We start from the raw sequence: 25,558 nt of genomic DNA, 5'->3' as shown, positions 1-25,558 counted from the left end.
ACCTTTGACACCCAGGCAGATATATATGAACAATGTGGAAGAATAAGGGATTATACAGAATATTATAGATATTATATATACAGATTATACAGATATTTATTTAAAATAATTTATTAGGATCTAGAGGGGTTTTATTTGTTTTATAAATATTTTATTTATTTCATTTTTTATCCCATCTATTATTTTTTATAAATAAGTGAAGACTATGAACATATTGCTTCCTCCTATTTTCCCCACAACAACAACCCTATGAGGTGGGTTGGGCTGAAAAAGTGACAGACCCAAAGTCACCCAGTCTGCTTTCATGCCTAAGTGGGGACTAGAACTCACAGACTCCTGGTGCCTCGCCTGATGCCTTAACCCCAAACCAAACTGACTCTTTAATAAGCCTTCTGTCAATGCACAGAATATGCACAGGATATGTGGAAGATTTAGTATAGTTTATAATAAATAATAATTTTATAAGATGAAATAATTTGACTCTGTATAGAACAGCTCACTTTTCAGTCCATGAAACAGCCTGCAAAGTGACTCACAAAACTGCACTAAATCTCAATTTCTAAGTATCCAAGTGTAAATTGCCCCCAAACAAAATGTTGCCTGTTTATCTAAAGTTGTATGTGTGTGCCTGTGAGCATTTGGGGTGTGTGTCAAGTGACAGATGATTGATAAAGATATACAAACAAAGTCTGGGTTATGGAAGTATGTGCAAGGCTGCTAGAACCACGTTATCTGGTGCTGAGGAAATATTGAATGTGTCATTTTATATTTCTGTTTTTGAAAAAGAGAAGCATTGATCTTCTTAAAGGGTACATGTTGAAGCATATAACACAAGCTGGAACTATTTATTTGTTTGTTTATTTACTTATTTATTTATTTGATTTATATTGCCGCCTATTTGCCCATGTTGACTCAGGGCGGCTTACAGAATATAAAAAACCACATTTAAAAAACAGTAAAACTCATAAAAAATCAAATAAATTAATGTAATAAAATTACCCCTGACCCCCCAACTCCCGCCCCAGCGACAGCCGATCACAAGAGTCATTTAATGGGCTCCATGCTCACTTACTACATTTAACACTGTTACGTACCAACTGGTCCAAGCTACCCTGGCTTCCTAATGTGAGATTTACGGCAGGGTCAAAAAATAAAGATGCTGCAAGCTTTTACCTCTTGCATGTTGTTGTTTCTTGTCACAGTTCCAAGCAGTGGAACCAATGGTGTAAGTATCCCTCCAGATCCTCTGGCTGCTACATTTGAACCCACAGCTAATACCGTACCGAAAAGTCCCGATTCAGACGAAATGGTGAGTCTGTTGATGGCATTTGGGAAATAGATGAAATCTGGGAAGGAGGTTGGTGGAGGTGGGTGGGGGGAGGGAGCATCTCTTGCTCTTTTTACTTCAGCACAGGGGTTTGTGTTGTTTGGGGACATCTGGTAAAGTCTTTTCCAAGGCAAACTGGACTCCCAAAGGCTTCGTGGACATTTATGTTTCTTCCTTCCCCTATGAAATATGAAAATGGCATTTTCTCTCCACTGATTATCCCATACCCCAGATTCCTTTGCTCTCCTGGCACAGTGGATTCCAGATAAACCAGTGAGGCACAGTGGCTTGAATGTTTGACCTGTGAAGTCTGGCTTTGAGTCCATGCTGAGCCATGAGACTCTTAGTGTGACCCTGGACCAGTCACGTACACCCAGCATAGCCCAAATTGTTTTAATGGATTGAAGGGGAGGGGGTGGGGGGAATTACATTTCTAGTTTTCTTCGCTGGTTTCCTTTTCTTGTGGTTATATTCTCCCTCCCTTCCCACTTTCTCTCTTGTTTAGGAGAACCCATGTCAGAAAAATAAACCCAACAATGCTTCACACACTGAAAAATGTGAAAAAGAGCAGAACACACAGCAATCCTTTGTGTTTGGGCAAAACTTAAGAGACAGAGTGAAGGTATTTTTCCAGTTTGGGTCCAGGTACTGGTGGGTATATGTTAAGGGGGCAATAGCTCAGTAGCAATGCCCATGTTGTAGGCAGAACGTTCCTCTCCTGATGCCTTAGTTCAGGGGTCTGCAAACTTGGCTCTTTTAAGACTTGTGGACTTCAACTCCCAGAGTTGGCTGAGGAACTCTGGGAGTTGAAGTCCACAAGTCTTAAAAGAGCCAAGTTTGCAGACCCCTGCCTTAGTTATATATTCTCGGGTGAATCACGGTGGGAAAGGAATCTTTCTCTGGTTCAGACTCCAGAGAGCTGTTGCCACTCTCAGCCAAACAATGCATTAGATAAGGGATGCACAGTTCTGTTTGATTTCTTTCGATTGCCCTCTTCAGGTTAATCATGCGCAGACATTCCTGGAGAGGGCATTGACAATTTGAAAAATTGTGCACAATCTATAGGGAGTCCTCGACTTACAGCAGTTCACTTAGTGACCATTCAAAGTTACCACGGCACTGGAAAAAAGTCACTTATGAGCGTTTTTCACACTTGCAACCTTTGCAGCATCCCCATGATCAAAATTCAGACGCTTGAGCACTGACTTACGTTTGTGACCGTCGCAGTGTCCCGGGGTCATGTGATCCCCTCTTGCAACGTTCTGACAAGCAAAGTCAAAGGTTCACTTAACAGCTGCAATGATTCGCTTAACAACAGTGGCAAGAAAGGTTGTAAAACGGAGGAAAATTCACTTAACAAATGTTTCACTTAGCAATAAAAATTTGGAGTTCAATTGGGGTCGTAAATCGAGGATTACCTGTATTCTCATTCTGTAAATTTGCAGTCAATGAACTACCCTCATTCTGTAAATGTTTGCCAATCAGAAATCGGGGAATGCTTTCCATAGGTCCTTATTTGTAATTAGACACTCAAGTGCTTTTATTAGATGCCAACATGAAGCAACTTTTACTTAGCTTAGGCTTAGACTACTTTGTGACCCTACCTCATTAAGGAGAGGTGGAACTTAATGATCTTTGGGAATCTCTGATATTGGGGGCCACTCTTGAAGTATTTCTGCATCCCTGAGGGATAGAAATGAATCATAAGCATCATTCTTAGAACTAAATGCAATTTAGTTCTAAGAATGATGTAAGAACAATGTAAGCCGCCCTGAGTCTTCGGAGAAGGGCGGGATATAAATTCAAATAAATAAATAAAAAATAAATATACATGCATGACTTGCTTTCTCCCTACAGAACTTCAGGTTCCGTATCTACCCTTGATTTTGAGCCTCTAGTTTAATTGAAGTGTTCTTCTTTTTCTGTTCAGGAGCTATATTCTAAAAACAACCTTCCTTCATTCCAGCTATTTCATAAATCAGAGTCTGTGTGAGAGAGACAGCCGAATGAAAGGTGGGGTGGGGATTACGTAAACTTCTCTCTTTCTCTCTTTTCTCGCTGCATACCTGAAGAGAGTTGTTTGCAGAGTGGTGGAGCCTATGCAGAAGTTCCATCTCTTGAGCTCTGGAAACTCCTGTTCAAGGCTGTTGGGAGCCTTTTAGAGTAGCTGGAACCCCTTCAGAGCAGCTTCCAATCAGAGGATCCAATACTACTCTAAAATGGACCAATGAGCTGACTAATCCAAAGCAATTTCCTGTATTTTATATACACTTGTGCTTTGTGTTGTTCTCTGGACCTTACCCAATCTCAGTGCCACCCATCTTATCCCAGCTAGGAGATGAAGGGGATGAATCAGCTGATGTGCAAAACACCTGGCTCCCAAGCTCTGAGATGCCTTCTGCTACAAACTACTTCCTGCAATATATCAGCTCCAGGTGGGGGAGAATGTCAGCCACTTCCTCGCTTTTACTGCTTTTCACTGCTCCATCCTTTAAGCAAGGTGGCAGAGGGACGGCGGGGGTAAAAAAAAATGGCAGGGTCAGCTTTCTTTCCGCCAAATTGAAAAGAGGATTTCTCTCCTTCCAGCATAGAAAACTCTACACACAGTGCCGATGCTTCCAGCAACAAATTTGTATTTGGGCAGAATATGAGCGAAAGAGTCCTGGTAAGCGCTGTCCTGCTTTGGAGGGGCATTTATGGATTTGGATATATTTTTGCTCTAGTCAGTGAAGCTGCACTAAGTCTGTAAGGCAGAGAGATCTTCAAACTTGGCAGCTTTAAGACTTGTGGACTTCAACTCCCAGAATTCTCCAGCCAGCTATGTCCACAAGTCTTAAAGCTGACAAGTTTGAAGATGTCTGCTGTAAGGCTACAGTTCGTTCATTCCTGATTTATATTTTCGTAAACCTGCAATGATGCTGTGCAGCTACAGCAACGTATATAATTCTCCTCCTGCCTATAATGTTTTCCAAACCCATATATTACATTCAGAATGAGGGTGACGGGCCAAGATGATTTTCCAGCCGAGTAGGGAATTGAGCCAATCTTTTTTTATATATATAATAACTGCCGGTACTTTGTGATAGAATTCTGGAGTGGCTGCTTTCTGCTGCCTGATTGCAGAGAACCCAGGATGAGATACTATTGTCTCTTGGGGATCAGGCTGCAATCTTAACGGCAAGGATGGAATTAGCACTCTCACCCATAGCTGCACAGATGCCAGTAGCAGCCTGTAGATGGTCATTCGTCACTCACACCGATATTAGGTAGAGCAGGGTTCTCCAACCTTGATTGGCTGAGCTTTGCTGGCTGAGGGACTCTGGGAGTTGAAGTCCACAAGTCTTAAAGGGACCAAGGTTGGAGACCCCTGAGGTAGAGAATAGTAGGATAAGTATTGAAGCAAATACTATCCTGTAAATCAGTAAACAGCTGTTTCTCACATTTAGCCTTGCTTCATCTTTGAGTCGGGAGTTTAGGTACCAGATGTTTCAGCTTCACAAATAGCTCCACATCATCTCCGAGCCCACCAAAATCAACTCTTAGTTGATTTGGGTGCGCTCCGCTATCAGCCAAGCCTGAGCTATACCCAAATAGATACTGATGATTTAGTAGTTGGTTTGCTAAACACATCTAGATTAACAGCTGGTTCCCCATTAATGACCAGCAACTGCTGAAAGTTATAACAGTGTTGAATGTGATAGAATGTGAACTGTGATAGCGCAGTATTATAAATGCAGTATTGCAGACTAATTCTGCCGACTGCCAATAGTTCGATCCTGACCAAGTCAAGGTTGACTCAGCTTTCCATCCTTCCGAGGTCGGTAAAATGAGGACCCAGATTGTTGGAGGCAATATGCTGACTCTGTAAACTGCTTAAAGAGGGTGGTATATAAGTCTAAGGGCTATTGGTATTGCTGGTACTCCCAGGTTCTGGCTGTCCCAGCATCCTTACGATCATGTGACTATGATCTGGGCACTTGGCAGCCAATTCACAGTTGCAACCCTCCCTGTCGGCTTCCCACAAGCAAAGTCAATGGAAAAGCCAGCAGGAAAGATCACAAGTCAATCTGGTACAAGTTATCCCCAGTCCTGCCACACTGTGTCAGTCACCCCCAGGCCCTCCCCACGCCCAGCAGCAGCCACTTGCCAGCCTGTATGCAAACTGGCTTCCCCCTGACTTTGGTTGTAGGAAGTTACAAAAAGGTTCTCACTTAACAACCTGTGATCCTCACTTAACGATGGCAATGGGAACTGCCAAGATTTGCTATCAGCGATGCAGCCGTGTGATGGAACTTTATGACTGCCTTGTTTAGCGATGCAACTTCCAGTCCCAATGACCATTCTTAACCAAGGAATGCCTGTATGTTGCAGACAAATAACCTAAGATATTGTCTTAAGCCTGAAATGTTGGTAATGGTTTTAGGTCCTGTTCTTTTTCTTTTTTTGTAGAGTCCACCCAAATCAAATGAGGTCAGCACAGACAGTAACAAGGAAAACACCACTGGTGACTCTGGCTCTGAATCTTCATCACAGGAAGCCACACCAGAAAAAGGTAAAACAAAAAACTGTTCAACAACTCTTCATTGTTAAAAAGTCAGCTTCTGGCAATTCTCCCCCCCCCCATCCTTGCCCCCATGAGGCGTCTCTGTCTCTCTCTCTCCCCCTCTGTCTCTCTCTGTCTCTCTCTCTTTCCCCCTCTCCCCTCTGTCTCTGTCACGCTCTCTCTCCCCCCCCTAACCTGTCTCTCTGTCAGTATCTTTCTCTGTCTCTCTCCCCGTCCCCTCCCCTCTCTCCCCCTCCCCTTCTCCCCCTCTCTCCCTCTCCTGCTAGAGCAACTTCTGTCTCACAACCACTTATGGTCCTTAAGTTCCATTGTCGTAACTTTCAGAAGCCCCTGTGACTTAAGTGATAAAGATATAAACAAAGTACCATCACTTTGGAGTAGGAAACTTGTAAAAAATGTTTAAAATAATAATATCCAATTCAGAACATGTGTAACTTGCACCGACAAGGTCTTCATTTTGTTTTTAGAAATGATAAACGTTGTTACTTCACTATTTTAGTAAATGTATTATGGCCACCACCTCCAGAAGTCTGGGTAGGTTAAAACATCCACATTATAATTTAAAACAGTTTAGAGACCCATGTTTTTTGTAACACAAGTTGGATTCCTGGGCTGGAATATGTCATGGATATTTACCATCCCAGCAATTGACTGGCTATTTATTAGTTTTGGTGCTCAGAAACCAGTTTTATTGAAGCTATTTCTGTTGCTGGGGGGCAGGGTGTTGCTTGGCTAAGTGGGTTAATTGTCGCTCTATGGTTCTTTTTGCTGCATTTAATTCATTTTAAACAGAATATACATTTCTTTCTATAGTATAACAAATTTAGTAACTAAATTTCATGGAGAAAAGTTACTTTTGTGGAGTTTTTTGTATCTTCTATTCATCCAAGCTAGGCATCCAAGCTGAATGGACACAGGTAGTTCTCGACTTACAGCTGTAATTGAGCTCCGAATTAAGCCATGCCAGTTAAGTGAATCACCATGTGACCGCACCTGGTTTTATGACCTTTTTTTGCCTCAGTCATTAAGCAAACCTATTTTATTCAATGGGGATTTTTTGCTCAAAATCAAAAATAAATGTGGGAAATTGGCAAAAATGTCTAAATTGCAGACATGTGACCAAAGGATGCTGCAAATGGCTATATATGCGAGTTGTTTGCCAAGCACCCAAAATGTGATCACATGACTGTGGGGGAGGCACCTGTTGGAACTCTAGAACTGGGTCTTAAGTACCTTTGGGGAGATCCGTTGTAACTTTGAATGGTCACTAAGTCAGAACCACCAATATGAAAGAAGTTCCCACAGTCATAATACTGTTTTTGTCGTAACTGATCACACTATGTTTATTTTCATCTCTAAAACAAAATTTTGCTATATGTTTCCAACAGGTTTGGAAGTTAAGGCTTCCCACACATTAACCTCCTTCCATTTCTTTCCAGCCAATAATATTTCAGAATCGCTCGCTGAGTCCGCTGCAGCCTATACAAAAGCAACAGCCAGGAAATGTCTCCTGGAGAAGGTAGAAGTAATCACAGGAGAGGAAGCTGAGAGTAATGTGCTACAGGTGAGTAGGACCTGCAGAAGTCAGCACTCAGCTCTTGCAACTCCCAGGATGTTTCTTTTACTTGGTCTTGCTTGCCAGGAGGGTGGGAGTATGCTGTGGAGAAAACTTGTGCACACACACACACACACTTGGGAGGTTTACAAGTACAATCCTGGAACATCTTCTCTCAGCCAATCTTCAGAACAGGCACAACCTTAAATCTGGCAAAAACTTCAGGGAGTTAGAATTGTTAATTTTTTTCTTTCTTTCAAAGGTTCTACATGTTAAAAATCTGCTTATGATTGAGCCCATAATTTCTGGGGCTAAGTGAGACAGTTGTTAAGTGAGTTTTGCTCCCTTTTACAACCTTTCCTGCCCCGGTTGTTAAGTGAATCACTGCAATTGTTAAGTTAGTAACACGGTTTCATGAAGTGAATCTGGCTTCCCCATTGACTTTGCTTGTCAGAAGGTCGCAAAAGGAGATCACATGACCCCGGGACACTACAACAGTCCTAAATATGAGCCAGTTGCCAGGTGTCCAAATGTAGACCGTGTGACTATGGGGATGATGCAACAGTTGTGCGAAAAACGGTGAGGTCACTTTTTTCAGTGCTGCTGTAACTTTAAACAGTCACTAAACAAATGGTTATAAGTCTAGGACTATCTGCACAACCCCATGCTTTCAATGCTAAGTCTTGCCCTCTTGCTCCTTGGGCCAACAGAAAAAGGCTCCTTCTTTTTCCAGCCTTAATGTTGGCACTTCTGCTCCACGTTCATGTAACAGCTCCTGCTCTGCTCTGGAACGCTGGCCACTTAGATGCTCTATTTAAGGATATCCATCCCAGTACATCTGTGTGTACAGAGGAAGCAAAGGCAGCTGACGGTTCAACCCCCCCCCCTTTATTGCGCCAAATTGCCCCAAACGCTCCCATGTTTCTGGCAAGTCCCAGAGCAAAGTGATCATATATACACAAATACACCTCCAGCAGCCTCTGGCTGCAAGTTGTCCAGCACAACGCTGCAAAGCAAGAAATCCAGCAGGGCAAGTTGAGGAGTCCGGAAAGCAAAGAAGCAAGGCAGTTAAATCCAGAAAGCCAGAAAGAATGCAAGGAACCCAGGAAAGGTCAAACGTCGGCACTCAACACTCCATGAATTCAGCGTTTGTTCCCGACAAATGCCCTTCCCCATAGCGTATCCTTAAATCTCAGTCCCCAGGTGTGCCTTGTGAAGAGGGGTGGGGCGCTCTCCCTCCCCACCCCGAATAGTCAACTCAGTCTGCGCTGTTCTCGCCTTCACTCCACTCTCCGTGCTCGCGGATCAGGAGTGGGTGATCCTTGCTCGTCGCCTGACTCCGTCTCATGTTCACTGCTTAGCCTCTTTTGGTCATCTTGCACCCCCTTCTTCCCTGCCTACAAGCCGTCCCAACCCTGAAAGGGCCTGGCCTGACTGGGCCTGCTTCTCCCCATTTTCCTCTGTAGCCAATGAAGCCACCCGCTCGATCTCCCGTCAGCTCCAGTTCCAGCTTCTCTTCCCCTGCAGATTCAGCTCCGATGAGGGCATGACATTGTGCAGACCCAGAGCCCCCTATTTCAGCATTTTGTTTGCAGTTTTATTTATTTATTTATTTATTAAATTTGTATACCGCCCTTCTCCCGAAAGACTCAGGGTGGTTAACAACCAATAAAATACAAAAATACATATAGCACAAGTTAAAAAACAGTATAAAAAACTAATTCAATGTGTGGCCTAAAAGTTAGAATACAATTAAAAAACCCCGTTTAAAAACCCCAATTAAAACCCCAATTAAAACTACATTTAAGCTAGCCCTGCATGCTGGAACAAAAGCGTCTTCAGCTCTCAGCGAAAGGTCCGGAGGTCGGGGAGTTGATGCAGTCCCGGAGGTAGCTGTGGTTAGCCAGTTGTTTCTGGGGAACTCCCAAGTGGGGTGTGAAGTTGAGTTCCTCTTCTTGTTTATGTCTGAGGTTCACACCTCACTCTCAGCTGTAATATGTGTTGCTTGTTTGTAGTTTATCCATACATCACAAGTAAACAAATTACGACTTAGCAGAGCTATAATGTTTCTCAATCTCAGCAATTTGAAGATGTGCAGACTTCAGCTTCCATAATTCTTCACATCTTAAAGTCGCTCAGGTTGAAAAACACTGCTGTAAGCTGACCATACAGAGTTTACATTTAGATATGTCCACTGAGGCTTGACAGAGTAATGTAAACAATATCAATAATTAATTCTGTTGGACGAGACCAAAGGCTTACGTAATTCAGAATGCTGTTCTATGACTTGCTTCTTTTTTAAAAATCCTCTTTTTATTGTATCTAATATCTGTTGTTAACTGCTTTGGAATGTAGAAGTACCATCCTTTTTACAATTTCTGTTTGATTTCTCGCCTTTATTTTGCCTGCTTTAAATGCTACTTTATCTGATACGTAGATGAGAGGGATCATGGAAAGTGTTTTCATCTTTCTTATTAGGAAGAAATAATACTTTTAAATTTGGGGAGAGCACGAAAACCCATTTTTCAAATCCGTTGGAGGCTTTGCGGTTTGTGATCTCGTTTGCTGCCTTCGTTAAAGTTCCCCAGCTAATGTTTCTGTTACAGATTCAATGCAAGTTGTTTGTCTTTGATAAGAGCTCCCAGTCCTGGGTGGAAAGAGGCCGAGGGCTTCTGAGGCTGAATGACATGGCGTCTACAGATGATGGGACATTGCAGTCACGCCTGGGTAAGAGGAAAAGATGCCAGAAACCTACCCAACCAACCAACTACTGCAGGAACCTAGATTGCAGTTGGATCCGATATAGCACTGGATCCATTTTCATACCACCCAGTTGTTATGGACGGGCATCCCAACATAGACATTTGTAACTTGCAGGAGTAGCCTGTGGCCTCAGGTGCCCTTGTGATTAAAGCTTGTTGGTAGGCAATGTGTTTTATCCACATTCTAATAGCCAAGCATTTTTAGGAGACCAGTCTTGTAAAAGGAATAAAGAGGATGTGGGAGGGGGGGTGGATCAGCTTTCCAGAATGTAAATTATGTAAGAATATGTGAAACTGGTTTATCCTCTTGACCGCGAATGTTGAACGATATTGGGATGATTTCTTGCCATTCTGAGAGAGCTATATAGTATAAGTCAATGTTTCTTGATCTCAGCAACTTTAAGACATGTGGACTTCAACTCCCGGTCACAGTTGCTGAGATTGAGAAACATTGGTCCAAGTCCTAAAATAAAATATAGCACACTTAAAAGCATCATTGCTCCTCGAGAACATTTGAAAAAGTTCAGCCAACTGCATCCCTCTGTAAAATGTTAAGTGTGATGACCTTTGCCTGCCCCGATGATTGGGAGAATGCAAGTACCTGGTGATGTCATGGGGTTGGCCTTGGTGGAGACACAGCATCAGCTGCTTTTGAATACACGCAAACCTCCTTTAGGATGGATGCTTTACTTAATTGAAGCTAAGAAGAAGGAACCCATCAAGTTTAGTACTAATTTCCTTGTTTCCTTGGGGTTGTGGGAATTCCATCTTTCTGCTGTAAGAACTGCCAATTCAGGGGGTTGTACTATAAAGGTTTGTGGATTTGGATTTATATGAGTGCTGTTGATACTGTTTCTGAATGCAGGCATTTTAAAAAAAAAATTTGACTGTGTCTCTTTCATCTCCATGGTACTTTCAATTAGTAATGAGAACACAAGGCAGCCTGCGATTAATCCTGAACACCAAACTGTGGGCTCAGATGCAGATTGATAAAGCCAGTGAGAAAAGCATCCGAATCACCGCCATGGACACGGAAGACCAAGGAGTCAAAGTATTCCTTATATTGGTAAGGCCACGGATTGAGTCCGTGGATATATTTGAGAGGACATCATGGGAAGTCTTGCATCACAGTTGCAACTGGAGGTTACCGTCCATCATAGTTATCCATTTACCAGAATGCTGTCTGGCACATTCTTCTGCAGGGCAGTCACTAACACCCCTGTTTCCTTTTGCCTTTTTTCTCAGCTGATGGGTACTTTTCCAATCTAAACACTTGTGTGCAACCACTATTTTATTTATTCTTCGATTAGATTTAAATCCAACCTTCGTTTTCGGTTAGCTCAAGGCCACAAGCATACCTAATGCCAGGGGTGGGCTTAAAGCTTTTCTAAAGCTCTGTTTGGGGCTTTTTTTCTGAAGCTCCGTTTCTGATGCTTTTTTTTTTCAGCCTCTGAAACCTCCGTTTGAGAAGCTGGGCGGGGCTACATTCGGAGTATAAGACGCACCCAGATTTTCACCCTCTTTTTTGGGGGAAAAAGGTGCGTCTTATACTCCAAAAAATACGGTACTTGGATAGATGACATCAGTTTGCAGCCCTTTTAATGAGAGAGTTACTGATTCTCTCTGAACTTTAGGCAAGTTCTAAAGACACAGGACAGCTGTATGCAGCTTTGCACCATCGGATCCTGGCTTTGCGGAGTCACGTAGAGCAAGAGCAAGAAGCCAAAACTGCAGCACCAGTGCCGGAAGTGACACAGTCCAACGAGGAAGACAGTGATGATGATGTTCTTGCCCCTTCGGGATCACCTGGAAGTGGTAAGCAGTTTCCGGGGATAACAGGTGGCCCTCGGATTACCACTGCGATTGAGCCCAAAATTCCCATTGCTAAGCAAGACAGTTTCATGAGTTTAGCCCCATTTTACCATGTTTTTGCCACTAGTTGTTAAGTGAATTGCTGGGGGTTCTCCAGTTATAAACACGGTTGTTAAGTGAACCTGGCTTCCCCGTTAACTTTGCGCATCAGAAGGTCGCAAAAGCTGAGCAGACGACCCTTAGACCGTGCAACCGTCATAAATGTGAGTCAGTTCCCAAGCGTCTGAATTTTGATCATGTGACCGTGGGGATGTTGCAATGATCATATGTGTGAAAAACGGTCATAAATCACTTTTTTTCCTCCCGGTACCATTGTAAGTTGAGGGCTATCTGTATTCTGTTCAGAACAATTGATGGGTATACCTTAATCAGTCTTGGGATCATTCTGATATTTCCCTGATGAAATTTCCAAAGCATGTCTCGACCACGAATAACAGTTTGCAGGATGTTATCACCCTGGTAGGTCTCTGTCCTCAAGAATCTGCAGACGCAATTTTGACTCAAGACGTGGGAGTGGAAACAAAGCTAATCATGGGAAGACATTATTTTTTCATTCCAGTTTCACATTATTGAGCTTAGTCATTGTAAGGATGGCATTTGTTCAGAGGTTATTTAAATTGATGTCTTTACATTTGAGAACAAAATGTAAGGAAATTTTAAAACAACCTTAGATGTGGGCTTAAATGCATTGCAGCCTTGTATAATATTTCTGCTAGTGTTTTCCCAATAGGTCTGGGATCAGAATGTCCTATCAGCGTACGTATTGGGCAGGGTAACAGCAGTTTGGAATTTAGTATTTAGAAAAACTTGCCATATTATGTTTTGTTGATTTGGATTTAATATTGAAAAAGTGGACTATAAATTGCTTAATCAAGAATGAATTAGTAAAATGGAAATAAAAACTGCCTGGACTAATGGAGGAAATTGATTCCCATTGCGAATAAGCAATGGTTCTACAACCCTTCTTTGAACACAAACCTTCCTGTTTCGTATTGCAGGTCCCACCGATGAAGTGGACGGGCAAACAACCAGCAGTACATAGCGGCCACGATCCAGACCACTTGGAAGAGCAGCTGCCAGAAACCCCCTTTCGCAGGGCCCTTTGTGAGACTCATGCCCCAGGCCATCTCTTGCTCTGGACAGCAACAGAGGCTCTGAGATTTAAGAACTCTGCATCCCTGTTCTGGGTTTTTTTTTTTCTCTGTGTGTGTGTTGAATTTTTTTCAGGGGGGCTGGATCAGTTGATTCCATATTAAACAAAAAACAAAACACAGCAGACTTTGGACAAAACTGGCTGAATGTGATTTTGGGACATTTAATTGCTCATCATATTGATGAGCAGGGAGAAAAAGAGTACCATTTCTCTCCCCCCCCCCACCTCAAACTTGTGATTCATTGTAGGGGGCAGGTTCACCGAGACTTGCCACAGCTTGCCCGTAGCATCTCTCTGTCTTGCCACGCACATTCTTCCTCCGTCCCCCAACTCCAGTAGCCGAATGGCCTCTGCTGTGGACTCTTCCAACACAGTCTCTTCTTGCCTAAAAAATCCCCATCGCCCACTCTGCTTCCTGCCTCTCCCGCCATTTCTGAAGAAAAGTCGGATTTCAACTGGAAGACCTTTTCTTTATTAAAAAAAATAATAATTTTTGGGGGGCCCTTGGAAACTTTGCTGACAACAGTGTGGCTTATCTGAGGGGCATCTCTTTGGGGATTTCATTTTTTTTTTTCATCCTGGAAGTTAAAAACAACACAGTAAGACTTTCGCTGAGTTTGTGGATGGGGCAGAAACACTTTAAGCTCTGGAGTGGGAAAGGGGGTGTGTTTTTTGTTCTTTTTTTTAATCTTGTTTTTTTTTTTTGCTAACAACTCCTTCCTTTCTCTGGTTATCATTATTGTTGTCATTTCGGGACTTCAGATGTGGCGATAACTTTTTTTTTTTTAAAGATTTAAATAAGATACTCTTGTGTGTTGACCAAGTGGGCCCCTTCTGTTTTGTACTGTTATGTTTCTGCTACTATTTAAAGGAGAGTGAAGCCACTGTGTAAATAGACATCCCAACACAGGCACACACGTGTACATATATAACAGGTATTCGTATACCAGGTTGTTTTTAATCCTTTCAAATAACCTTTTATTTCCTTCTTGCCTTGCCAAGGTGCTTAACAGCTGATTAGGAAACAGCTGCCTTGTTTTTCTGAAAACAGGAGGGCTGCTCTTCCGATCTTGGCCAACTACTAAACAAAACAAAAAAAAAAATAGGTATTGCTTTGGGCACTTTCTCTTGGTCAGTAAGCATCTTCAGTTTGTGCCTAAACTCAAATTACCTAAGTATCAACCTGGGCTGCCACTGGCTCTGTGGGTTTGTTTGTCTGAGATGTGTCCAGAGGGCTCTGTTGAAGTGGGAAACCTCTTTGAATAAGATCGGCTTTAAAAAAAAAGGACTGTTTCTGGCTTTAGCTGGAGTGTGATATAAGTTAAGTTGGGCTGCGACATCTTTGGGCGAAGACCATAAAGACTTGGAATGCTTTGGTGACTTCCTGTCGAGGACTCTGTGGAGTGGCACATCTATCAGAACAGGAGGTTTTCACCAGCTCCGTAGAAGAATCAGTGGCCTTCCCCCCCCACCCCCCACCCCCGGCCTTGATGGGGACCACTACTCGCTTGAACTCCCAGATCTGAGCCATTTGCAATGAAGATGGTAACACAGCGGCGTTGAGACAAGGCACCGTCTGATTCCACCTGAGGGGGTTGAGAAGCGAAAAGGCGGCCCTTTTTTCATCTTGTCAAAAGGAGCCCTGAAACCAAGAAGAGGGTAGAAGCCTATTTTTCAATTCTGTCCACTGTGGAAAAACCAAGGAGGACATTGTAATATGAAGTTGCTGAGTCACAGAAACAACAGGGAAATCTCGGCAGGTTTTAGACTCTGCCTCCTCTGTGTAATGGATGGAAATTCTCATTGGGTCCTTGAAGTCTGTCCTTGAGTCGTTTCTCCCGTCTTTGTCACTTCGGAAGAGCTTCAGGCTGACAAAAGTTTCTTCTCACTCTTCTTCCCTGGGAGAGAAAGCAGATGGCCATGCATTTGCGCAGCCTTCTCCAGATTTTTTTGGGTTTTTTTGTTTTTACTTAACCTTTCTTCCTCTCCCCCTTATGTTTCAGTTCTCAAATGCACCAGATACGTACATACCAACTGCCTACTGAATAACACTGAAGACTGATAACGATTGTAACTTTTGGGCAGTTGTGCTGCTTTGAGGGAGAATAATTTTCCACTTTGTGTTAACAAGACACTTCCCCCTCACCCTTTTAAGACAGGTTATTTAGAACAGTGGATGCACATCTGTTGTTTTTTTAAAGCTACTTTGGCATAACGAATGAGTGGGACGGGAATAGGGTATAATTTTATTTGCCTTTGTTAAACATCTGGAGCTAAGAGGATCCTACCGTTGGTATGCATGTGATTGTGTGAAAGGGCTGGGTGGCTTTGTGTGTATGTCATTTGAAAGAGGCACCAAAAGTCGCCCAGGGTAAGAGGCTGGCTGGTTTCTCTAGAAGCGTTAATATTCAATGGAATGTTTAAACAGTTACCCACAGAGTTCATTTTTTTAAAAAAAACAAAAAAACAAACAAAATCTGGCAGCTATTTATGGACACAGTGGTTTGGATTCGAGTGATTTGCTGTGGCAAAGAGAAGGAGATTCTACGTTTCATTCTAGGCCAGCCACAGGCTGTATTCCTTGCACAGTGACTGTCTGGAAACGCATTTTGGGCGCTTTCCTGAGATGGAGAGTTGGCTGGGCCAGACACAGACTTTATGAATTTGTTTTCTTCTTCAAGCGGTTAGCCAATTAGTGATAAGTAAAAGAAAACAAACAAAACAACAACAACCACCACCAGACAACACCCATGTGTTTTGGAAGATTTCTGTACAAATTGTCATATCAGATGTATTTGGAAATTACATTAAAAAACTTGTAACAAAAGTCCTGCTTTGTGTAATTCTGTGATAAAAGGAGAACAGCGGAGGAGCATAGTTTCATTTCTTGTGGAAATGTGTGATTGTGTGGGAAGGCTTTTAACTGAGGAACTCTCTGCCATCTTATGGCCATTAATGAAAGTGCCTCCAAAAAGAGCACGTAATTCAGAAATGAGGCGATGGGTCTGATTGTGGGTTTGATTTGGGGGGAGGGGGGAAGAATACCAAATTGCTGCAGAAATGACATTCAAACCTGGAAAGTTGAAAATATGAAAAAGAAATTCGGAACAATTCCACTTTGTTAGATAGTAGTTGGAGCTTTAGCAGGCTTTCAAGGCTGAAGTCAGCCCTTTGAGATAGGAAAGATCGGGGGAAACGAGAGTTGACAGAAACCTTGAAATGTACTTTCCTGCAGTGTTTCTCAACCTTGGCGACTTCGAGATGGATGGATTTCAACTCCCAGAATTCTATGCTGGCTGGGGAATTCTAGGAGTAGAAGTCCATCCGTCTTCAAGTCGCCATGGTTGAGGAACACTGCATTAATATATTTTGGGTATTGTAAACCAGGGGTCTCCAACCGTGGCAATTGGAAGATTTGTGAACTTCAACTCCCAGAGTTCTGGGAGTTGAAGTCCACAAGTCTTCAAGTTGCCACGGTTGGAGACCCCTGTTGTAAACAGAAGCTTGAAAGCCTGTCAAAGGCCCTTAGTGCAACCTACATCTAAGGCAACGACACCACTGTTACTGGTTCCTTTTTCACACTTCCTAATTTACAAAGATTCAAATATCTTTAATGGCTTGGCAGTCATTTCCCCCTCTCTGAATCAACCTGACATTCCATCACAATAGTTAAAGCTCAGTGGCTTTCTTGGAAGTATCTCTTCAGCCATTAAGGAACAACAGCAATTAAGTTTCTTTAAACCAATAAAGGGTCCTTTAAGAACAAAGTTAAAGGGGCTATGTAGAATCCCAATTTCCTGCCAGTCATTTCTGTGTCCATCTCCTTTGGAACATTTTGGCTATTCCCTTTTAGAAATGGGAAGCTGCATTTAGAAATACACTGGGATCAGATCTGATTATATTGTTTCAGACACAAAAATGACACTTTGTTACTGAGGTACTCTTATTAGGTTTTTAAGGACATTTTCTAACATTTGAAAAGTGCATTCTGTTTAACTGGCTTTTTTTTTATTAATTAAAAATCACTTGGTGGTGTTAAATCATTCAGGTCTCGCTGGGGTAGGCATCATGTGGGCTACTGTCAAATAAAATAATTGAGCTGGTTGAGACTTAGAGCTCATCTAATGGGGAAATGTCCATAAGAGGGAGATATTCCAGAACTGGTTTCATTTCAGATCAGTTGGCTTCATGCTAAATTGTAAAATAATTTTAAGCTAAAAGTGTTAAGCCAGTGAATTGCGATTAACCAAACCTTGGTTTAATATGTATGAAAACAGTATTTTTACTGGAGTATTTATTGAGTATTTTTTGTTAAATGAAATTCCTTGTTGGATCCAGACCAAAATCTGTTATATGGTAGTTCATGCTAAGCTATAATAAGATTTGCTTCAGTCTGACTTAGCACACAAACCAATCCAGTGATGGATGATTCAATAAACCACCTGAAATACAGCGTAGTAGGATGTATGGATCCAGTTTTTACCTCCTGTTGCCCATCTACAGCCCTAAACGTCAGTTTGGGGTGCACTGGGGCTAAAAGCTTGACCGAAGTTTCTCATAAGTTCTCGCCTCTTGACCAAAATCAGCTTTGAATCTGTGGGATTCTAATTCCTGACCATAAGGCGTGCTTCTTAAGCGGATGGTATTGCCAATTCTCCATCCTTACCATGTATCCACTTTTAACGCCCTACTGGATATTAACAAGCAACCAAGTTGGAGTTGGTGAAACTTTTATTCAGGAGAAAATCCAGAAAATAAGTACAAAAACCTTCTATTATTCTGGTCTATGCCTAACAGGGATATAGAATGCTGCACTGATAGATAAATAGCACTCAGTTGGAAAATGTTAAATGTTCCTCTGTGTAGAGACGGTTGAATCCACAGGGCTAGGAACTTGTGTCTCTCCAGATATCTGACAAACTACAGCTCCCTGCAAATCCCAGCCATTATGGCCAATAGAGATATTGGAAGTTGAATGCCTTTATTTGTCCAGCTATAGTTGGAAGTTACAGGTTAGTGATTTCCAAAAAGGCCAAACTTCCCTTCAGTAGAAAACTCAGAAAGAAAAAGGATGGAAGTCAGGAAAACCAGATTCCCTTCTGCTATAGTTAGTTTTCTATTGCAGCATCCCAATTATGGGCAATTTTGAGGAACCTCTTTTTTTTAACCGTGTGTCTACTACATGTATAATCCTCAAAAGTCCTAAACCTACTTTGCACTAGAACGCCCCAGGAATTTCATACTAAACATGTGGTGCTAAATTGCCTACGTTTCAGAAGGGAATGCCCAACTTTCGACCCTGCTACAGCTTCCATGCAGCTTTCATCATATCGACAAAATAGTCATCTCTGTCAATAGAAGCACTGACTCCACTGTAGTAATTCAGGAATTCCTCATTCGTGATCTGTAGAGAAATACGGAGTAGATTGTAATGTTTGTCCCTAATGACAAAACCTGATGTTTTATTGGGGATGACGACGGTTCAGTATGCTTGGACAAAGCAGTACTTTTACTCCAAGACAGTAAAACTGTCATAGTTAAAAAAATAACCCTAAAAATTTAAATATTTGGGATTGCCAAAAATAGTAGTAGCATTAGGCCATTCACATTAATAGAAGAAAAGAATGGCATGGAAAAGGACATGATGGGAAGAAGAGCAGCATTCACAAAGGTTCTGTTCTGAACTACCTTCAAGCGGCATTTCCCAACCTTGGTCATCTGAAGATGTGTGGATTTCAACTCCCAGAATTCCCCAGCTAGCAGGGGGAATCTTTAAGTGGCCAAGATTGGGAAGCACTGCCTTAGAGTCCTAAAAGGGCCCTGCACAATAATGATTTATGATCTGCAAATATCGTAAAATCTTGGTTTAACAGATCTTCATTTCATGGATTTTGGATCCAATGAGCAACATTTGCTCTAGCTCCCTCCTCCCAAAATGGACCGAGCCCATTTTATCCAAAATCGTTCAAACGGTTCACTTGAATGTATTCATTCATTCAATTTTTCTAGCCACCCATCTCAAACAAATGACTGGATGGTGAAAAATCATAGAACAATTAAAAAGAGTTACAATATAATACAAAATCATACAATAGGGCCTCTGTGGCTCAGGCTGGTAAGACAGTCTGTTATTAACAGCAGCTGCTTGCAATTACTGCAGGTTCTAGTCCCACCAGGCCCAAGGTTGACTCAGCCTTCTATCCTTTATAAGGTAGGTAAAATGAGGACCCAGATTGTTGGGGGCAATAAGTTGACTTTGTATATAATATACAAATGGATGAAGACTATTGCTTAACATAGTGTAAGCCGCCCTGAGTCTTCGGAGAAGGGCGGGATATAAATGCAAAAAAAAAAAAAAAAAAGGCAGGCAAAGTATTTAAAAAACTATCAATTTATGTCATTTGCATTCCTGACATGTTATATATCAACGCATGTCATTTGCAAACAGAATGAATTGGCCCAACATTTAAATTCAAATGTAATGGACATTTGGAAACAACACATGTAACATATATTCTAATAGTTTATTAATTCAAGGTTTTATTGTATGTCTTAGATCAGCCTTTCCCAAATGAGTATCTTCGAAAGCCCACCAAATATGTGTCTTTTTAAGTTTGATAAAAATAATATTCTCGAACCATAACTATCAGAATGCCACATCAAGAGATCATTCTGGCTGTTTACCTTCCCATCCTTGTCATTAGGAGAGTCAAAGCTCTCCAGAAAGGCACTGAAAACCTGATCTTCTGTCCACTCTCCACTCTTGAACTTGGGGTGGGATCGGCTGTTGTAGACCCCATGAAGATCTTCTACCGTCACCAATCCATCACCAGTCCTGTCCAATTTCTGAAATGCTTTCGCAATGATCTCCTTCCTGGTGTTGGACATAGGAGGCTAAAGAAAAGTAGTGAGAAGTCAAGCACATTGGGTTCCCCCCCCCCTTTTTTTTTTTTTGCCAGATTAACGGTTGAATCTCTGGAACTTTAGTGCTGGAAGAAAGCCATTGTGGCTTTTCTATGGTAATGTTGGAGACATATGAAAAATGAGATGAAGTATTGTCTAAACCAGGAATCTGGCTGAGGGATTCTGGGAGTTGAAGTCCACAAGTCTTTAAAGTTGCCAAGGTTGGAGACCCCTGGTCTAAACTGCCATGGGTCTTCTAGACAAAAAGATATGTTGATTGACACCAAAGAAGCATCTCACAATTTATATTTGTAAAGATTAAATATAAAGAATGGGGAAGGGATGTGGACTTCAGTCAAAGCCCTGGGTTTGGTCTGGTAGGCAAGATTAGGCCAGGCATGCCCCATCTCTGTTAAAATGATGAGACTAGTACATTTAGCAGCTATTAGTTGAAAAGAGAGTCTTCATATATGGGAAGAATATATCACAGATTAAAAACACTGAATTAATTCTGATTTTCAGGATTCTGAATCTCCCATTAATGCAATTAACTATCAGTTAAAAATCAGATGCTACATTAGTTTGGTCCCCTGTCACATTTAATAAGCATTTCCTATGTTTTTTTCAGGGTAATCTGTCTCTGAATACCAGTTTCTGAGGGAAGGGGAAAAGGAAAACAAATAACAGGAGCAACTATGTCTTCCAATGACCACTTGTCTTCCTCAGGTGCCCTCAGGCCTTCTGTGCCAGCTCAGCCTGCTAATTCAAATGTAGAAGAGGATTATTTTATTTACCCTCAGGGCTTGCAGGAATTCAGTGAAGTCCAGGGTACCATTCTTATTTTTGTCACAGAAGCTGAAAATCTCTTCTGCTTCACCCCTTTCCAAAGGGACCCCAGCATCCTGGAGACCCTTCACAAATTCCTCCAGATCCAAAGTTTTGCTGCCGTTATCATCCATGATGCGGAAAAATCTGCAAAGAATGTAATGTAATACAGGCGTGTGAGTGAGTGCCTTGTGTGTGAGAGAAAGAAACAGAGACATTTATAATATAATATAACAACAGAGTTGGAAGGAACCTTGGCGGCCTTCTAGTCCAACCCCCTGCCCAGGCAGGAAACCCTACACCATCTCAGTCAGATGGTTATCCAACATTTTCTTAAAAATTTCCAGTATGGGAGCATTCACAACTTCTGCAGGCAAGTCGTTCCACTTATTAATTTTTCTAACTGTCAGGAAATTTCTCCTTAGTTCTAAGTTGCTTCTTTCCTTGATCAGTTTCCACCCATTGCTTCTTGTTCTACCCTCAGGTGCTTTGGAGAACAGCCCGACTCCCTCTTCTTTGTGGCAACCCCTGAGATATTGGAACACTGCTATCATGTCTCCCCTAGTCCTTCTTTATGGAAAAGCTCAGCCTGTACTTTTCCTTGTAGGATTCACTTCCCTAAATGCTAACAACAAAATTAATTAGTTAGTTTAATGATTGATAAAGTCAAAGATAATGATTGATAAAATAGTAGTAACTGTGAGAGGGATCTTGGAGTTCTAGTGGGACAACCATTTAAATATGAGCCAGCAGTGTGCAGCAGCTGCCAAAAAAGCCAACACAGTTCTGGGCTGCATAAACAGAAGGATAGAATCAAATTACATGAAGTGTTAATACCACTTTATAATGCCTTGGTAAGGCCACACTTGGAATATTGCATTCAGTTTTAGTCGCAACTTAGAACTAAGGAGAAATTTAGAACAATTAATAAGTGGAACAATTTGCCTGCAGATGTTGTGAATGCTCCAATACTGGAAATTTTTAAGAAGATGTTGGATAACCATTTGTCTGAAGTGGTTTAGGGTTTCCTGCCTGGGCAGGGGGTTGGACTAGAAGACCTCCAAGGTCCCTTCCAACTCTTGTTGTTGTTGTTGTTGTTATTATTAAGTAATCCTGAATTTAGAAGCCGTAATACTATTTCCCATTGGGGAACTGAATATATTGAAGTTTTCTGCAACTCCCTGTCTCTGCCAAGCAGAGTAAATGAAGCAAAATAATTAAAAAGAAAACCTAAAATAAGGAAGAAAGGAGATGGGGAGGGGGAAAACCACTTGAATAATCTGAATGAAATTATTCCCAGAAAATATGGATAATCTCATACTTTGTACCTGGCAAGCCCCTTAATCCCAGAAGCTCCTCTTTCCAAGCACTTTGCTCTGAGCTTGGCAATGCTTCCAATACCTTTTCCTTCCATGCTGCAGGTATTTGTTATGATGGAAAAAAGGATCTAAAAAGGATGAAGCAAAAAGGAAGGTCAGGTATGGAACGTTCAGCCCTCAAAGACTTCCATCTGACATAATTAATACTATTACAATCATAAATTAAGGCCAATGTTGGTTCAAAAGCAATCAAAGCAGGTACTTCAGCAAAATGTCCTCTTCCAGTGCTTCCTTGACTCCATTGGCCTGGGAATGTTGGTCCAATGGTGCGGGAATGTGTTCGCAATGCCAATTACATACAATGTATTATTGTAACACTCTCCATCTTAGCTCAGATTAGTGATAGACAATATGCATCTGAAATATATAGCACAAACGCAGTGGTGGGTTTCAAATTTTTTTACTATCGGTTCTGTGGGTGTGGCTTAGTGGGTGTGACATGGCTTAGTGGGTGTGGCTTGGTGGGCATAGCAGGGGAAGGATACTGTAAACTCTCCATTCCCACCCCACTCCAGGGGAAGGTTAATGCAAAATCCCCATTTCCTCCCAATGAGCTGGGAATTAGGAGGCAGAGAATAGATAGGGGTGGGGCCAGTCAGAATTTTTACTATCGGTTCTCCGAACTACTCAAAATTTCCGCTACCGGTTCTCCAGATCTAGTCAGAACCTGCTGAAACCCACCTCTGGCACAAAGCAATCTATAATTGAGGGGCAGATTGGTCTTTGTGCCTTCTAATTCTGGCATATTAAATGGCATGTGACAAAGAGGTATGTTTATATGCAAAGAGAGAAGGTAAGTCAATTTCTAGCTCCGTGCTCTCGCCTTGCGTGCTGCGTTGGGAAGTCTCTTCTGATCGCATTCAAGACATTACCTGTATTTATACTTCCTTTCGTTTCCAAGGGAGTAGGTCCTTTTTCTTAATTAGGATGAAAAAATCTTGAGACAGCTTGAAAATTAAACATAAAAGAGGCCACAGAACTTTCATTGCGTTTCATTTCTGTCCATTCCAGTGAACAGGCATTCGAGTGGGGGAAAAAACTTTCCGTTCCTTCTCTCTTCTGTATAATCCACCCTCTGCCCCTCAAACCAGACTGCTGGGGTTTTTCCATTAACATTGAATATCCTACCTGCAATTGTGGCTTGTTTGCTTGCTTTTTCTCGCCAACCGAGGAACTTAGTTTGACTGTTGTGTTGGCTTGCGTTGAGCTGTTCCTTGTCTCTATAGCAATCGCTTGCTCTGTTGCCAGGAGGGCCTCGCCAAGGGAAAGCTCTGGTGTGCTGGAAAGCTCTCGGAGGAAGTGACACAGGCCAAATAGGAAGGTGGCAGGAGGGGCCAGGAGCCTGCATGGCTCACCTTAGTCTAGAGCTGCTTAAAAGAGAGAGAGAGAGAGAGAGAGAGAGAGAGAGAGAGAGAATACAGCTCTGTATCAGAGGGAAAGATTTGGCTGGAACCATCTCAAGATCTTTCGTTCTTGCCCGATTGGGAGGACTATCGCCTGCTGTAAATTAGCAATTGTCAGCAACTTTTGTGCCCAGAAATTTTAATTTTATCATGTACCAAGAGAGGGCTGTTTTTGTTGCTGTTTCTTTTCTTTTCTTTTTTCTTTTTTTTTGACAATGCAACAGTTTTGCAGGGAAACTTTTCCCACCCGGGTGTGTTGCAACAAGAACTCCTGAAATTTCTCTAAAATGGGAATTCTGTAAGTTCTGATCCCAGCACGTTTAGGAATTAGCAAGTTGGGGAAAGCTGCCTTTGTTATTTCTAATGTTATTCTGCCATTGCCTGTACTATATTTTGACTATGTTTGACTCACACACAGCACTTCATCAGACTCAAGTAATATCTACCTATAACATGGATGTCCCAGCAGCCCCAGTGATGATCTGTTTAACTATCAGCATGACTTTCGACCATAATTCCAAGCTCAATTACAGTTGTAAGTTGAGAACTATCTAAAAGCATAGAGGCCTAAGAGGGGGCAAACGCTGTCAAAAGTAGAGGATAAAATACAACAATTTGAGAAAAGCAGATAGTGCCATTTTGTGAGTCCAAATGAAGAAGCATTATTTATTTATTCATTCATTCATTTGATTTATATTGCCACCTATTCACACATGGTGACTCAAGGCGGCTTACAAGAATATAAAAACATCACATAAAAACAATAAAACTAATAAAAGAATCATATATAATAAAATAATAAAAAAACACCCCACCCCTGTGACAAGACATCATACGAGCCAATTAATGGGCTCGATCCTGCTCTGCGTTCCTCAGGCCTGCTGGCAGAACCAGGTCTTTAGCGCCTTCCAGAAGAGAGTCAGAGTGGGGGCCATTCTAATCTCTGGGGGAATGATGTTCCAGAGAGAGAGAGGGAGCCACCTTGGAGAAGGCCCTCCTTCTGGGTCCCACCAGGTGTATCTTCTTAGGGGATGAGACCCCCAACATTCCTTGCCTTCCCACTCTGGCAGATGAAGTATTTAGAACTTACAACAGCATAAGGCCATGGTGGCGAACCTATGGCACGCACGCCAGAGGTGGCACGTAGAGCCCTCTCTGCGGGCACATGGGCCGTCACCAACTGCTCTTCTGGTTTCCGGTTTGTGCATGCGTGCCGGCCAGCTGGTCTTCCGGTTTCCAGCACTCTGGTATGCGCAAAGATCAGCTGGCCGGCATATATACATGCACCGGAAACCGTAAGATCAGCTGGCGTGCACATGCGCTCCGGCCAGCTGGTGTTCCAGTTTCCAGGCTCCGGCGCACACATGTACATGCATGTGGGCATGTTCCAGTTTCGGCACTCGGTGCCGAAAAGATTCGCCGTCACTGGCATAAGGTATAAGTGAACAATCCAGGTTAATGGTTATATATTAAGACAAAAATAATGTGACCTGTATATTTAATACATTTACAATTTATAAAGGGAAGGGAAAGGGAAAGAGAGTTTGACGGACAGAGAGGTCATGAGTTGAGTGTTTTTTTCCATATCTTTTGCTCCAAGATGAGCAAAATACTGGAGAACTAAAAGAGGAGATTAATTTCAGAGAGGAAGGCAAGAACAAACTTATTGGATACAGTAATATGTAAGATCAAGTCAGTTAGGGTATAATGTGTCATAAGCACATATTGTGAACCAGGGGTGAAATCTACTTACCTTCCTTACCACTTCGGAATGCACACGCTGCTTGCGCCCGTGCGTGCATAACATGCACGTGC

General features: G+C 42.1%; 2 protein-coding genes across 7 annotated transcripts in view; one reads left to right on the top strand and one right to left on the bottom strand.

The window, feature by feature from the left end:
- RANBP3 (RAN binding protein 3) overlaps positions 1-16,078 on the top strand; it is a 34,121-nt gene extending 18,043 nt beyond the window's left edge. For 4 of the 6 annotated variants that reach the window (XM_058163257.1, XM_058163256.1, XM_058163251.1 and 1 more), the window contains 10 exons: positions 1,203-1,309; positions 1,833-1,949; positions 3,659-3,762; positions 3,914-3,992; positions 5,777-5,879; positions 7,331-7,455; positions 10,053-10,173; positions 11,132-11,274; positions 11,843-12,023; positions 13,079-16,077. In XM_058163257.1, coding sequence (XP_058019240.1) covers positions 1,203-1,309; positions 1,833-1,949; positions 3,659-3,762; positions 3,914-3,992; positions 5,777-5,879; positions 7,331-7,455; positions 10,053-10,173; positions 11,132-11,274; positions 11,843-12,023; positions 13,079-13,122 — 1,124 coding nt within the window. In that variant the 3' untranslated portion in view covers positions 13,123-16,077. Of the gene's footprint in view, positions 1-1,202; positions 1,310-1,832; positions 1,950-3,658; positions 3,763-3,913; positions 3,993-5,776; positions 5,880-7,330; positions 7,456-10,052; positions 10,174-11,131; positions 11,275-11,655; positions 11,747-11,842; positions 12,024-13,078 lie in introns of those variants that run through there. The other 2 variants (XM_058163252.1, XM_058163255.1) reach the window with 2 other exon arrangements.
- Positions 16,079-17,946: 1,868 nt separating this feature from the next.
- On the bottom strand, positions 17,947-23,636 carry CAPS (calcyphosine). Its single transcript, XM_058163250.1, has 5 exons — positions 23,469-23,636; positions 22,290-22,408; positions 20,931-21,108; positions 19,918-20,127; positions 17,947-18,637 (listed from the first exon to the last, which is right to left on the bottom strand). The coding sequence occupies exons 2-5, from the start codon at positions 22,373-22,375 to the stop codon at positions 18,536-18,538; spliced, it is 576 nt and encodes a 191-aa protein (XP_058019233.1). The 5' UTR covers positions 22,376-22,408; positions 23,469-23,636; the 3' UTR covers positions 17,947-18,535.
- Positions 23,637-25,558: the final 1,922 nt, after the last annotated feature.

Source organism: Ahaetulla prasina, chromosome 1 (genome assembly GCF_028640845.1).
Source record: "Ahaetulla prasina isolate Xishuangbanna chromosome 1, ASM2864084v1, whole genome shotgun sequence".
Lineage (NCBI taxonomy): Eukaryota > Metazoa > Chordata > Lepidosauria > Squamata > Colubridae > Ahaetulla > Ahaetulla prasina.
This window is presented reverse-complemented; position numbering and strand designations above follow the sequence as displayed.

Coding starts and splice junctions, on each gene's coding strand:
- CAPS (XM_058163250.1), bottom strand. CDS start 22,375: ATGGAAGGAAAAGGTATTGGAAGCATTGCCAAGCTCAGAGCAAAGTGC. Junction 20,128..20,930: donor AATTCCTGCAAGCCCTGAGG/GTAAATAAAATA, acceptor ACTTTTCTTTAG/CCTCCTATGTCCAACACCAG. Junction 18,638..19,917: donor CTAATGACAAGGATGGGAAG/GTAAACAGCCAG, acceptor ATTTCTCTACAG/ATCACGAATGAGGAATTCCT.